Source organism: Micromesistius poutassou (genome assembly GCF_964030765.1).
Source record: "Micromesistius poutassou genome assembly, chromosome: 14".
Taxonomy (NCBI): Eukaryota; Metazoa; Chordata; class Actinopteri; order Gadiformes; family Gadidae; genus Micromesistius; species Micromesistius poutassou.
In genome coordinates, this window is record NC_140284.1 from 2,917,598 (window position 1) to 2,930,159 (window position 12,562).

At 43.4% G+C, this 12,562-nt stretch overlaps 4 protein-coding genes across 4 annotated transcripts; 2 read left to right on the plus strand and 2 right to left on the minus strand.

Annotated features, from left to right (window-relative positions):
• Positions 1 to 105: 105 nt before the first annotated feature.
• Positions 106 to 4,791, plus strand: ormdl1 (ORMDL sphingolipid biosynthesis regulator 1). Its single transcript, XM_084477959.1, has 4 exons — positions 106 to 218; positions 1,731 to 1,910; positions 3,284 to 3,435; positions 3,894 to 4,791. The coding sequence occupies exons 2-4, from the start codon at positions 1,737 to 1,739 to the stop codon at positions 4,027 to 4,029; spliced, it is 462 nt and encodes a 153-aa protein (XP_084334085.1). The 5' UTR covers positions 106 to 218; positions 1,731 to 1,736; the 3' UTR covers positions 4,030 to 4,791.
• A 5-nt stretch (positions 4,792 to 4,796) lies between these two features.
• Positions 4,797 to 8,212, minus strand: adat3 (adenosine deaminase tRNA specific 3). The gene is made up of 2 exons (XM_084477957.1): positions 8,149 to 8,212; positions 4,797 to 6,190 (listed from the first exon to the last, which is right to left on the minus strand). Exon 2 carries the CDS (start codon positions 6,172 to 6,174, stop codon positions 5,095 to 5,097), a length of 1,080 nt encoding a protein of 359 aa, XP_084334083.1. The 5' UTR covers positions 6,175 to 6,190; positions 8,149 to 8,212; the 3' UTR covers positions 4,797 to 5,094.
• On the minus strand, positions 6,497 to 8,218 carry alkbh6 (alkB homolog 6). The gene is made up of 2 exons (XM_084477958.1): positions 8,149 to 8,218; positions 6,497 to 7,678 (listed from the first exon to the last, which is right to left on the minus strand). The coding sequence occupies exon 2, from the start codon at positions 7,654 to 7,656 to the stop codon at positions 6,937 to 6,939; it is 720 nt and encodes a 239-aa protein (XP_084334084.1). The 5' UTR covers positions 7,657 to 7,678; positions 8,149 to 8,218; the 3' UTR covers positions 6,497 to 6,936.
• Positions 8,219 to 8,513: 295 nt separating this feature from the next.
• On the plus strand, positions 8,514 to 12,037 carry osgepl1 (O-sialoglycoprotein endopeptidase-like 1). The gene is made up of 7 exons (XM_084478137.1): positions 8,514 to 8,886; positions 9,279 to 9,666; positions 9,976 to 10,180; positions 10,561 to 10,709; positions 10,984 to 11,114; positions 11,381 to 11,452; positions 11,751 to 12,037. Exons 1-7 carry the CDS (start codon positions 8,687 to 8,689, stop codon positions 11,833 to 11,835), a joined length of 1,230 nt encoding a protein of 409 aa, XP_084334263.1. The 5' UTR covers positions 8,514 to 8,686; the 3' UTR covers positions 11,836 to 12,037.
• Positions 12,038 to 12,562: the final 525 nt, after the last annotated feature.

The following is a 12,562-nucleotide window of genomic DNA, read 5'->3' on the forward strand; positions in this document are numbered from 1 at the left end:
TTGCCAGATTGGGCCACATTTCCTGGGAAATCTGTCCCAATCTGGCAACTCTGTTCCGAACGCCGGTTTCCGCTTTTCCTTTGCAGTGCGTCTCCAAGCCGCCGAGCTGCGGGACATCTGTGCGGGCTGTGCGCTGTAAACAAGGAGATTGGCTTTCTTCTATCGGGGTTTGGTCGTTGAAAACCACATCATTTCATTGTCTCCTGGCTGCTACTTGGGTACGTCACATGTGCGTTCATGTCCTTTTGAGTGTTGAGGGTTTACTTTGTGGTATTTTGTTATTTGCACCCATGTTGCACAACCCCGGTTTTCTGGAGACTGAGAGGGTAACGTTATGAGGCTAGGGCTATTTTCTGAAAACGACATAGCTAATGTTTATAGGGGCTTTTTCTATGTGTAAATAGAATGTTTGCCAAACATAGTAGTGCTCTTGTTGTGTAACTTTACTCGGCATCCATCCATTTGAAGCATGCGTGAAAGTTTCCTAGTGTCATTTAGGTTACAGCAACCCTTTTTAAATGCCAACATGTAGGTGTATTGTAGAACGGTGATTACAATGTTTTATAGTTGGCTACTCTCATAGTATCAATTGGACTACTGGACTACTTGAATTACTTGATTTGCTCCATAAAACGTGTCATCTCCAATACCGGTATATTATTTAGGTCATGCAGAGTTTGTTTTGTCTTCAATCTTTTGGGGTTTAAATAGTAACCTTATCAGCCCTAGGCCGGACTTGCACATTTGGTGCTCTAGGCAATGTCCCCCTATTATGTGCATTGACATATTTAAAAGGATTCTTCAATTAAAACAGTATTTTCATTTGACGAAACAATATATATTTGGAATTTGCATGCCTTGTTTATTTACTCGAGCCCAGTCAGCCAGAGGGCAAAGTTAAAACGGATTTCACAAGTTGTCTTTCTGTTATCAGACATGACCAAGCACAGGGGGTTTATGGTTTTTGAATGTCGACAACTAGGTCATTGCATTAGGCAAGGCAAGGCAACTTTATTTATTTTCATACACATGCACTTTTCATACACAAGGCAGACTCAAAGTGGTTCAAATATAAACATTGTCATACAATAAAAGAAAATAATAGATAAGTAAAAAAAGTAAAATAGATAGAAAACATTAAGTGTGCAGTGTGTGTGTCTATATCTATACATATATATATATAGATATAGACACACACGCACATAAATAAAGGCTTATCTGTTACAAAGTTTTTAAGTTGATCGTTTGCCTCATGAAATTTTTTTTGCATAAGTCTATTGGCTGTGTTGTGTGCCTCCAGTGTATCTGTATTCCAGTATTTAGGATCAGCATTCTGCCTTTCTGTCAATAAATGCAAAAAATGTCTCCTGGCAGACTCCTACAGAATACTCTGTCTTTACCCTGCTACAAATACAAATTCCAGCTTGCCATGCTGGACATTTTTTTGTAAGCGAAGTCTGGATAGTGTAGTGCTAACTAACGCGTGTCCCTGCCAAAAGGTTTTGGGTTTAATCCCCAATACCTGCTGCCTATTGCCTAACCTCTAGGCATTCCTGAGCAATACCTGCTCCTTAATGAAATATATTCACCGTGAGTCACTGTTGGACAAAAGGCACCCATCTGCTAGAATGGCTGTATTATAAATGTTGAGCATTAGTTGATGGCAGCTATGAATTTCTCTTCACGCCGACTGATTCTCGCCAACGTTTTACCTTGTCCTGCTACTCCAGACCAGGATGAATGTGGGCGTGGCGCACAGTGAGGTGAATCCCAACACGCGGGTGATGAACAGCCGGGGGATCTGGCTGACGTATGCCCTGGGGGTGGGGATGCTACATGTCGTGCTGCTCAGTATCCCCTTCTTCAGCGTGCCTGTGGTGTGGACACTCACCAACGTCCTGCACAATTTTGTAAGTCCCCTCTTCTTCTTCTTCTTCCTCCTCCTCTCGTCGCTGTTGTCCCACCACAGTCTGTCAAATAGGGTGCATTCTCGCAAATCCGACTTCTGTGTCCTGCGAGTTGTACGTGCTAGAAGTATCACCTCCGTAGTGTGCATCTTTTTTGGTTAGAGCTACCTCTCAAATGTATCAGTTATTCCGTTTCCCTGCACTTTGTATTGCAATTTTCCATGAAAAGCACTTTGTAAATAAAGTTTGATTCATTGATTGGAGGAGGTTTTGTGGTTGAGGGATTTTTGTGGCCTTGTGTGTTGGATTCCCTGTCTGGCGAATATTGTCAACAATGTAGATGTTTGTCTAAGTACTTAAATAAACTAGCAAGCATTGTGGTGCACAATATTGACAAAGAGATTGGATATGCAAAGCAATGTTTCCCAAATCCTATTTGATTCAGAATTAAGCAAATTGTATGTGTATTATATGTACTTAGTCTCTCGTAAATCATTTTAAAATGGAACTGGAGGTCAATTGGTTCTTGAGGGATTACCAACCCTAATTAATCGAATACAAAATCATTGCCATTACCTCTTCTCCGGTCTTGCCTAGCAATTACCACCCCCACCAAAACAGATAGTTGGTGGCCGCTTTGAACTTCTACATAACACTGTGCTGTGTCTAGTCCCCCTCTATTCTTCACACCAGGACTTTCTTGTGATGAGTAGAACTCATCACATGAGTTCTACTCATCACATGCATACTTGGTGTGTCATCCCATTAAAATAAAAACGTTGCCTTTTCATAACCTTAGAATGAGCCCTTTTATATTACTCGGGTCCTCTTCCACGGAGCGCGCCAGGTTCCTACAGTAGCCCAGAATGGACAACTGACTTGTGTCAACCAAACTAAGGTTTATCAGTGTGCATGTAAACGCATAGCCCAAATGTCTTTGTCCTTTGTAAGGTGTGCATGACATAATTTACTGGCCGAGGCCTAGAGCATCTGGAGAGGACTATGCGTATCAGGGAAATGGAAAAGCTATTAACTGCTACGGCTAGGTCCACTGCATTAACTGGGACCCATTGTTCTCAAAACAATAGTGTGTGTGTGTGTGTGTGTGTGTGTGTGTGTGTGTGTGTGTGTGTGTGTGTGTGTGTGTGTGTGTGTGTGTGTGTGTGTGTGTGTGTGTGTGTGTGTGTGTGTGTGTGTGTGAACCGAAAGTCTGTCTTTGGTTAATTTTCCAATATCTTAGAATGGAATAAGGTTTTGACCGGAAAAGTTTGGACACTTTAGGCAAACCATGCTCTATTTTTAGCATTGCCTTGTTGATGAGTGATGTAACCTCGGCTAGCTTTTTTTCATCTGTCTGTCTCTCTGTGCGTGTGCAGGGGATGTATGTTTTCATGCACGCGGTGAAGGGCACTCCGTTTGAGACACCAGACCAAGGCAAGGCCAGGCTACTCACACACTGGGAGCAGCTGGACTATGGTGTGCAGTTCACCTCATCCAGAAAGTTCTTCACCATCTCCCCAATTATTCTGTATGTATTTTGAGTCCTACAGTTTTAACTTTGACACACTTATTTTATGGGACATCATGCAATATTATTGTCCACTGCAGGATAGGTTGATTATTATATACTGCGAGTATTGGTCTTTTCTAGCATGATTGTTAGTAGTGTAATTAAATTATTTCTTATAGATAAGTTATTATCTGTTATATTTGGAACTGTTATATTTGGAAGAAATGTTGCAGACAAGACTTAAACTGACATTTTACTTCAATCAAATATTTATAAATGCACATTTCTATTGTGTTGATAAAAGTAAAGGTTAGCAAAAAATAAATTTGAAAGACCACCTTAAGATCCTACTTGAGATTAAAAATAAATCTCTGTATAGGTGAATGGACGGAAGGTGCTGTGGCCTTGCATTCAGCTTTGATGGTCATTGTCTTCCATTGAAAGTCTCAAACAATTCTCTATTTTCTTCTCCACAGATACTTCCTGGCCAGTTTCTATACAAAGTACGACACGACACACTTTGTCGTAAACACCGTCTCACTTTTAAGCGTGCTAATCCCAAAGTTGCCACAACTACACGGAGTCAGAATCTTTGGCATCAACAAGTATTAAATGGAATCGTAGAACGTATTGTGTCTATAAGAAACGTTTAGTTAACCTCCCCATACACTCCAGCACTGATGCCTGGACTAAGCTGTTTTGTATAGTACTTGTCAATGTCACTAATGGATATATATTGGGTGAAAAGTGATGTTCTAGGAGAGAAACCAACATAGGACAGAGTAGATTGGTGGATGAGAGAATTCCATATGCATAACTAACTTGAAGTGAATATTTAATAATGTATTGTTGTTGGCCTGGGCTGGCCCCAGTTTCAGAAGTGACATTTAGATTTCCCTGTTTATTTTATTTTCTTCTCGATTTCACATGATGCTGACGCAACGACTAAGTTTGGGTCTGATTTGTAGCCCTGAAGATGTCCTAAATGTATTTTTTAAGATGTGTTCTTAAGCGTAGGAGCCTGTGGTTCTTTGTCTATCTGTACACTCATCATTATGTGGTGGGTGTCCAATCCAATTCATGGCGAGTGGAGAAAATTATACTCTTTATTTGCATGGTTTTCTTTGTGAATCATTTAGCATTTGTTGTTAAATCAAATAGGGCAGGCTATTTCCATTGTAATGTTCCTTTGTGACATGTCTTGTATGAAAAAGGAAATATTCAATTTCATGCTGCCAGATATTTCTAATCCAGTGGATGATCTTATGTACATATGTCCATGTAGCTATTTTGTCTGGAGCATATGTTGCCATGATTGTGTCTGTCTCCCATTCATTACTATTACTCTTGCATTACTAACATCATTAAAATGGTTTGTGCCCTCATTGTTGTGTTGGTATATTGTTTGTTCACGAAGTCTTGTTTGCTGTTTGTAGTGTTTTCAGGTGGTAATATCTGTCAGAGAACTGCCATTTAGCAAACAGGAGCAGGCACAGGTTAGGGCATCCATATCTTGGATGCCTGATGGTAGAGTGTGATTATTGGGGTACTCAAATCTTTTATTACAGCATGGTAGATCCAAGTCAAAGAAATGTCATTCTGCGTGTATTTGTCCCAGTCTTTTATCCAACAAAAAATGTATCTTAAAAAAATCTTAAAAATAGAGAGCCACTTCTTTCAGTGTTTGATGGGGTCCTTTAACCCACAAAGGTCCTTGCATTGCTGGCTCAGGATCCCTTTAAACACTTCGAAGCGATGGTTCAGAACTTTCTGTGTGTGGATCTTATACTTGGTCCCTAGAGCTCCATCGGAAGAGGCTGTGCCATAGAAGACCCTTCCTATCCTGGAGTGGACCAGGGCCATCGCACACATCACACAAGGCTCCCTGGTCACATAGAGGTCGAACCCAGTGCATATGTATGGAAGCCCCTCTTCCATAACCCGGGCCGTCGTTTTCGAGGTCTCTGAAGCTGCTTTAGAGAGGCTGCTGGTGGGGGACGGCGCAGTGGTACAAGCGGGGTATTCCTCAAAACTGTACGCTCCCCCGCCCTGCCCACGAGCAACGAGGTCAATGCACACCATGACTGCGTGATGGAGTGGATTCCCGCCGCGGCAGTCGTGGCCCACCGCTAGGATCCTCTCCTCTTTGGGGTCGACCATTGCAGCCCCTACCAGCTCCTGCCCAGACCCCAAACTCCCGCCTGCGCGTGCAGCAGCCAGGGCAGCCTCCATGTAACCCTTCATCCGGGCCTTCTGGGCTCCGCTGAAGAGCTCTCCTCGTAGGGCCACGGTCACCTGCTTGTCCTCGTGGAAGGTGGTGGGCCAGTGCTTGCTTGCCACCTGGAACTGGGGCCTGGTCAGAGGAGGGAAGGCGGGGATCTTTACCAGGAAAGGCGGGCCCAGTCCTTCCAGCCCGACGCTATCGGAGGGCAGCAAGGAGTCGATGGCAAGGGACTCGCTGTGAAGGTCGACGTCCGGGGCGTCGCTGACCAGACACACAAGCACCTGAGGAGAGTGAAGGCCGTCAGCCAGCTTGTGCGACCGCACCCTCTTGATGTGATTGAGGCCGGTCAGGGGGTAGAGGGAGCGGAGCTCCTTGATCAGCCGGGACGTCTCCTTCTTGTCGATGATGGGGGCGGCGAACGCCGGGATGAGCTCGGTGTCTTGTGACTGCTGGTCGGACAGAACAGGAAGGGCCACCCAGGAGTCCGTGTTGTCGCTTTCCGCCTCCTTCCTGCGCTTTGACTGTGGCTCCATGACGTCGGTTTTCTGCCTAGTTGTGGATTATTTGACACCAGAAACGGAAAACCATCAGTACAACAAAGCAGTGGCTCACAGATATTTGGGATGTTAGCATAACACATTCTACACACTATTGAACCTGTAGGTCTGTCCTCTGCCTGCACTTGTCCCTATAGCCTCTTCTACAACAACAACTGACATGAGGCTGAACAGCTGAAGGGTGGCAGTGAACCTGAATAGGATAGAACATTTATATTGAAACAGAACCACCTTTTATATTGTGTATAAAGAACTTTGATAAATAAACCTCTTTAGAAGCAGGCAGAAAATACCTTGGTCAACAGGAATTGTCATTTATTTTCAAGTAGTACATTCTCAAAATATTTTGCAATACAGGTTGCGCTTGAATTGCACAACCTGTATTTTACAATACAGGTTGCGCTTGAATTGCGCAAAATGAGGTTATGAAGATAAAACATAACAACAGTTCAGTAAAAGGAAACAGTGGTAATGCACATGAATGATGCATGTTCTGCCGTTTTGAATGATCTTTTCCCCCTGATCAAAAGCAGCGTGGTCACAGCAGTAATTCATAAAGTAAAAATACTCCACAATCAATTGGACTATACAAATTTATGCTGGTTAAGCAAGCTCCAAATCAAGGATTATCAATGGACATACAAACAAAATGCAAATCTACAGACACCATAACATCCAAACCGATAACAACTCGATTGAAAGCCAATCCGAGTTGAGTCCTTTGTATGCATCTCTCCATCACTTTTTCCCCAAGAGAAATGTAGTCTTTATGACTTTGGGTACATGGCGGACGGTGAGGGACACCCTGGTTCCCCTGGTCAGGGTGTCGCCCACCACAGCTCCCCCAGCAGCAGCAGCCGAGGGCAGGTTGCGCACCGCGTCGGTCAGGGTGTCCTGGCAGCGAGGCTGGATGCCGTGCAGGAGGCTCTGGTACATGTGGTCCTGCAGGACCAGGAGGCTCCGCGGGCGAACCAGCAGGGAGAACTGGTAGCGGCTCTCCTCCGTCTGAGGTTCCCCGGACTCCTGGGTGCTGCTCAGGGGCTTGTAGAAGTCCAGCAGGGTGTGTGAGCCCAGGCTGATGGTGGTGACGGTGGGGTGGTACATGGGGCCGTCCACGTGGGGCATAATCCCCTCCCCAGGCTTGTACTCATTCACCAGTACGTGGTTGGCCGGTTTCCCCGAGAAAGCATTGAGAGAGGAAATCCGATCGCAGTACTTTTGAAGCCAGTCGGGCATCTTCTCTGCAAGCATTCCTTTGGGGCGGGGCAGTCCACCCCAGTTCTGAAGCCGTCTACCAGACAGCTGAGTCCACTTTGGTATTGGGGATTTGTAGACCTGTTCCAGGAGATAGACTTCCTCATCCTCTGATATGAAGTCGGGAATGTAGTACACCGTTGGTGGCGCATCTTGTACAACAAATGTTTTGAATTTCTCCGAGATATTATCTGGATGCTCCATTCCTTGTGGAAGTTGACATTAACTGCAGAAAGTAAAGTAGATTGGCTTGCCGTCAACCCAAACCATCTCAGGCTATGTTATCAATTCGATTCTAAGAGTTTAAACTGTAAATTATATTTGTCAGAAGTACTTGAAGCACAAACGCGCAGTGGTCTGTAACCAAAATATAGGGTTGCTTTTCACTCACGTGGTTCTCATTGCACATGCATTATTCTTCCAGCAAACACTGAACATACAATATTGAGCTCCCTTCAAATCACATGCAATACAGAAGATCGTCTTTCTTATTGATCGAAATAGAAGATACCCTACAAGTTCACTTCAAGCTGGGTGCACCAGCTTGAAGTGAACTTGTAGTACGTGTCTACGTGTCTATCTCTACCGGTGTACATTATTTACATATAGAGCCGCATGTGTAAAAGCACGACTTATAAGGACATCTGAAGCAGTATAAACGTTATATTCTAGCAAAGATTGTTTAGTGTACACTACCTCCTTGGACCAAGATGTTGGGTTAATACGGGAATCGAGTCAACATTTGCCTTCCTCTGACTGCTTTCGCATGGTCTCCTCACTCAGTGTGCATGTGCAACGGTCTATGTTTTCCCCTAGGAAAGTTTTTTTTAATGGTGAGTGAAAAGTAGGTCTAATTAATATTACTAAACTTACTAGACAAATATATTTTCAAGTAGTATAATTATCATAAATGAATGTGTCCCTCCTCTGAACGGTGGCCTTCCTTCTACTTATCTACTTATCTACGGAACCTTGATTCCTTCTTGTTATTAGCCGGCATTATTTACATGAGACACAGAATGGCAGCATGCTAGTGCAGCTCAGTGCAATCAACTTGACCTTTTATGTTTCTGAAATGAGATTACGATTACAACATAATGTTAATGCAGCGCCATCCTATATCGGCCTTTTCTTGATTTTAAAGGTGTATTAGAAAATAGTATTATATGTACTACTGTACTACTAACTGTACAGTAAATACATTTTGTATGTACAGGGGTACACACGACTCAAGATGTTCACGTTCAAGACACCATGTCTGCGAAAGCTACCACAATTGTGGCATTACTTTTCTCGGACGTGTGTAAAAGCCTCGTCGTCCAGACTGGTTCTGGGCATCGAGACCAGCTGTGATGACACCGGCGCAGCAGTAATGGACGAGACAGGGCTCGTCCTGGGAGAGTTCCTCCACTCTCAGAAAGAAGTGCATCTGAAGTGAGTTGAGTGCGTAATTCGAGAACAAATCAAACAAAGCATTTGCAAACAAAAAAAAACAAACAAGACTGCTCGCCATCAGAATGGCCATGAAAACCAGTTTTTCAATATTCCACGACAATACCAGACGACAGTACAACAAAGGGTTTTCTATCTAGACTAATGAAGTGAAATAACACAAATAAGCCAAAGTGGTGAGCTTGTGAGATATTCCTTATAGAGCTATGTTTTTTGAAGGTGGGATTATGCAGATGGTATATTGAGCTAGGCAGCTCATTCTCTCATCATGCACCACACGTAAGAATACGTTTGTCATTAAGCCCTTTCCTTTTTTTGTTTTGTTTTAAATGTCACACTTTTTTCATAGTTTTTGTCTCACCTGTCTTCTACAGGACTGGTGGCATCATTCCAACAGTGGCTCAACGACTACATAGAGAACACATCGCACATGTTGTGCAGGAGGCTATGGACAGGAGCGGGGTGACCCCTGGGCAGCTGTCGGCCGTGGCCACAACCATAAAGCCCGGCCTGGCCCTGAGCTTAGGCATCGGCCTGCACTTCAGCCTCCAGTTCGTGAGGCATCACAGGAAGCCGTTCATTCCCATCCATCACATGGAGGCACATGCGCTCACTGTAAGAATGCTGCAACCCGTTGAGTTTCCATTCCTGGTTCTGCTCATCTCTGGGGGCCACTCGCTCCTGGCCTTGGCCAGGGGCATCGATGACTTCCTCCTTCTCGGTCAAGCACTGGATGAAGCCCCAGGAGACACACTGGATAAAGTAAGCACATTTTTTTAATGTTTGAGGTAATTCTTTATGGTAGAATTAATTTATTGCCAGGTAAACTTTCACATACAAGGGGTTTGGACGGGGGTATGTTAGTCTGCTATGGAGTAACGCAATACAAGTTATTCAAGGGACAAAATACACCTGGGAGATTGAATATTCAAAAAAGACACATAATCCCCAAAATATAAGACCTAAGGTGTCAAATATAAAGTGTGCGATATGTGTTATATTTGTATTCTCCCTCTCATTGTTTGAGGTTATGTATATATAGTGTATATGTGTCTATTTGTGTATTCAAAGGTGGCGAGAAGTCTGTCTCTAACAAAGCATCCAAGGTGCTCTAAGATGAGTGGAGGGCAAGCTTTAGAGCTGCTGGCCAGGGATGGGGACAGGAGCAAGTTCCCCTTCAAGACGCCTATGGGACAACACTACGACTGCAACTTCTCATTCGCCGGCCTGCGCAATCAGATTAATATGGTGATAAAGAAACAGGAGCAGGTGGAAGGTGAGAGACAACTGGAGATGTGGAAAGCGTTCAAAAACTTCCAGATTCTCAAGCTCTATGATTCACAGGTCTTACTGCAAATAGGAAAACATGCAAATATGAGCATTATAGACAAACGAAGTTCACATAAATAAACATTTACAGGAGGAGTGTGTGTGCTTTGTCTGAAGAACATAGTTTTGTCGTGACCAGTGTAGAATCGTGATTGGTGTTTTGCACAGATTCTAGGGATGTCTTTACAGGTGTACAGTACAGTGTGGTCCACAGATCATAGCGTTGTCTTTACAGGTGTACAGTACAGTGTGGTCCACAGATCATAGCGTTGTCTTTACAGGTGTACAGTACAGTGTGGTCCACAGATCATAGCGTTGTCTTTACAGGTGTAGAGCCTGGAGCGGTGTTGTCATGTGTGAATGACATCGCCGCTGCCACACAGCACACCATCGCCTCTCACTTGGCGAAGCGCACACACCGTGCCATCATGTTCTGCAAAGCCAAGGCTCTTCTGCCCACAAGCAACCCCACCCTGGTGAGAACACTATCATTGAATTATTTGATTTGTATTATTGGTTAATTCTTTTATTTGTTGAATTTTGTTTCACAGTTCATTTTTTTTATTTGCACACAATACATTTTCCTTGTTTCTGTGTGTGAGGTGACCTTGACATGTACCTAATTTCAAAAGCTTATCAATCTGGAAAAATCTTATCAATCTGGTTCTGCCTAGCCAATTTCGATAACGTTGTTGTTGTTGTTGTTGTGGTTGTTTGTATTCGCTATCCCTCTCTGTTTGAGTCTATCAGGTGGTCTCTGGAGGCGTGGCCAGTAACCAGTACATCAGGAAGGCTCTGACGGTCATCACCGACACCACCGGACTGCAGCTGCTCTGTCCTCCCGCCACGCTCTGCACGGACAACGGAGTCATGATCGCATGGTGTGTGCGGCCAGCGAGGCCGGCCATATAATGTGAATTATTCAGATATAGATAGATGTCTTGCAACCCCACAAACCTCTCAGTTTTAGAGGAAGTTAATGTAGTTGGATTGTTATAAATAACATTCTTTGTTGATAAGATACAAGTTTGGAGACAGGTACTTGAGTTTGACTTAGTTTAGTTTAGTTTTTTCTGCAATCTTTATGGCACCAAAATTGGACACAACTCTACAATTTTCTTCAAACGCGTGCGATGTGTTTTCCTAGGAATGGCGTTGAGCGACTGAGGGCTGGGAGGGGGATTCTGCCCTTTGACCAGGAGGTCAGCTATGAGCCGAAGTAGGTCAACAGGGTTTAAGAGACACTAGTGTGCAATGCACTGACACATGCATATTTGTATTCTTTTGAAAAAACTATTTTAAACATAGAAGTTCATTGCAAACGTCATGGAATTGCATATTTTAATTGTTCAAATGCATTTGTATCAGCTGATAGACACCTTGTATCCTAGAGTTATAACAAACTCTAGGAAACTATTTATGAACCTTTTCTAAAACGTCGCCCACGCCATACATCACTGATTGTCTGATGAACGTCATGCAAGTCGTCCTCCTGAGCTCCATGTGTGTTCTCCCAGGGCTCCCCTGGGTGTTGACATCACAGCAGACGTGAAGGAAGCAAACATCAAACTACCCCCTGTGAAGCTGAATATACCCGACTAGTGGAGACACCTCACCGACAAATATAGTCCTTTATACCGTGTTCAAATGACGATTCAGACGTGGTGAAACCCATATGTTTTTAAGAATATCTGTATTGTGCGGATGTGTTCTGCCATTGTAATGTATGCATCAGCTTCTGTGTAATAATGCACACCTTTCAGCTATTTATGTGATTGTATTTATAATTAAAGCATTATTTTTCAATGTACTGTATGTGTCTCCAATTACTTGAATGTAATATTTATTAAAGCAAGTGCACCGACCCAGCCTTGATTCTGGTCCTATGCATCATTCCCTCTCCTCCAACCTCCAACCTCCAAAAGCATAAAAAGCCCATAAATGTTTATAAGATGAGATATAACTATTAACAAGCCCAATAAATGCTTAAGTGCATATACATATGTATCGTGCACAGTAGGGATTTAAACCATTAATAATTTATTGAGGGAGGTCATTTACAAAAAAAAAATCGATTTTGTAATGGTTTTCCACACACTTTTCAATAAAGATGTGAACCCGCTGCTGACAACAAGCGTTCAGACTAGCGCTGCCCTTGGCTACATGGGGTGCTGCTTGTAAACCTTTGCTCCTGAAAAACGTGCTTCACTTGTTCCAGATTTAGCTCGAGCTTTGTTCCCAGATTTAATTCTCAGTCACTTTTTCCACATATATAAAATGAGAATTATGTGTTCAATCTAAATTTTAAATCTAAATTGACATCCTAAAT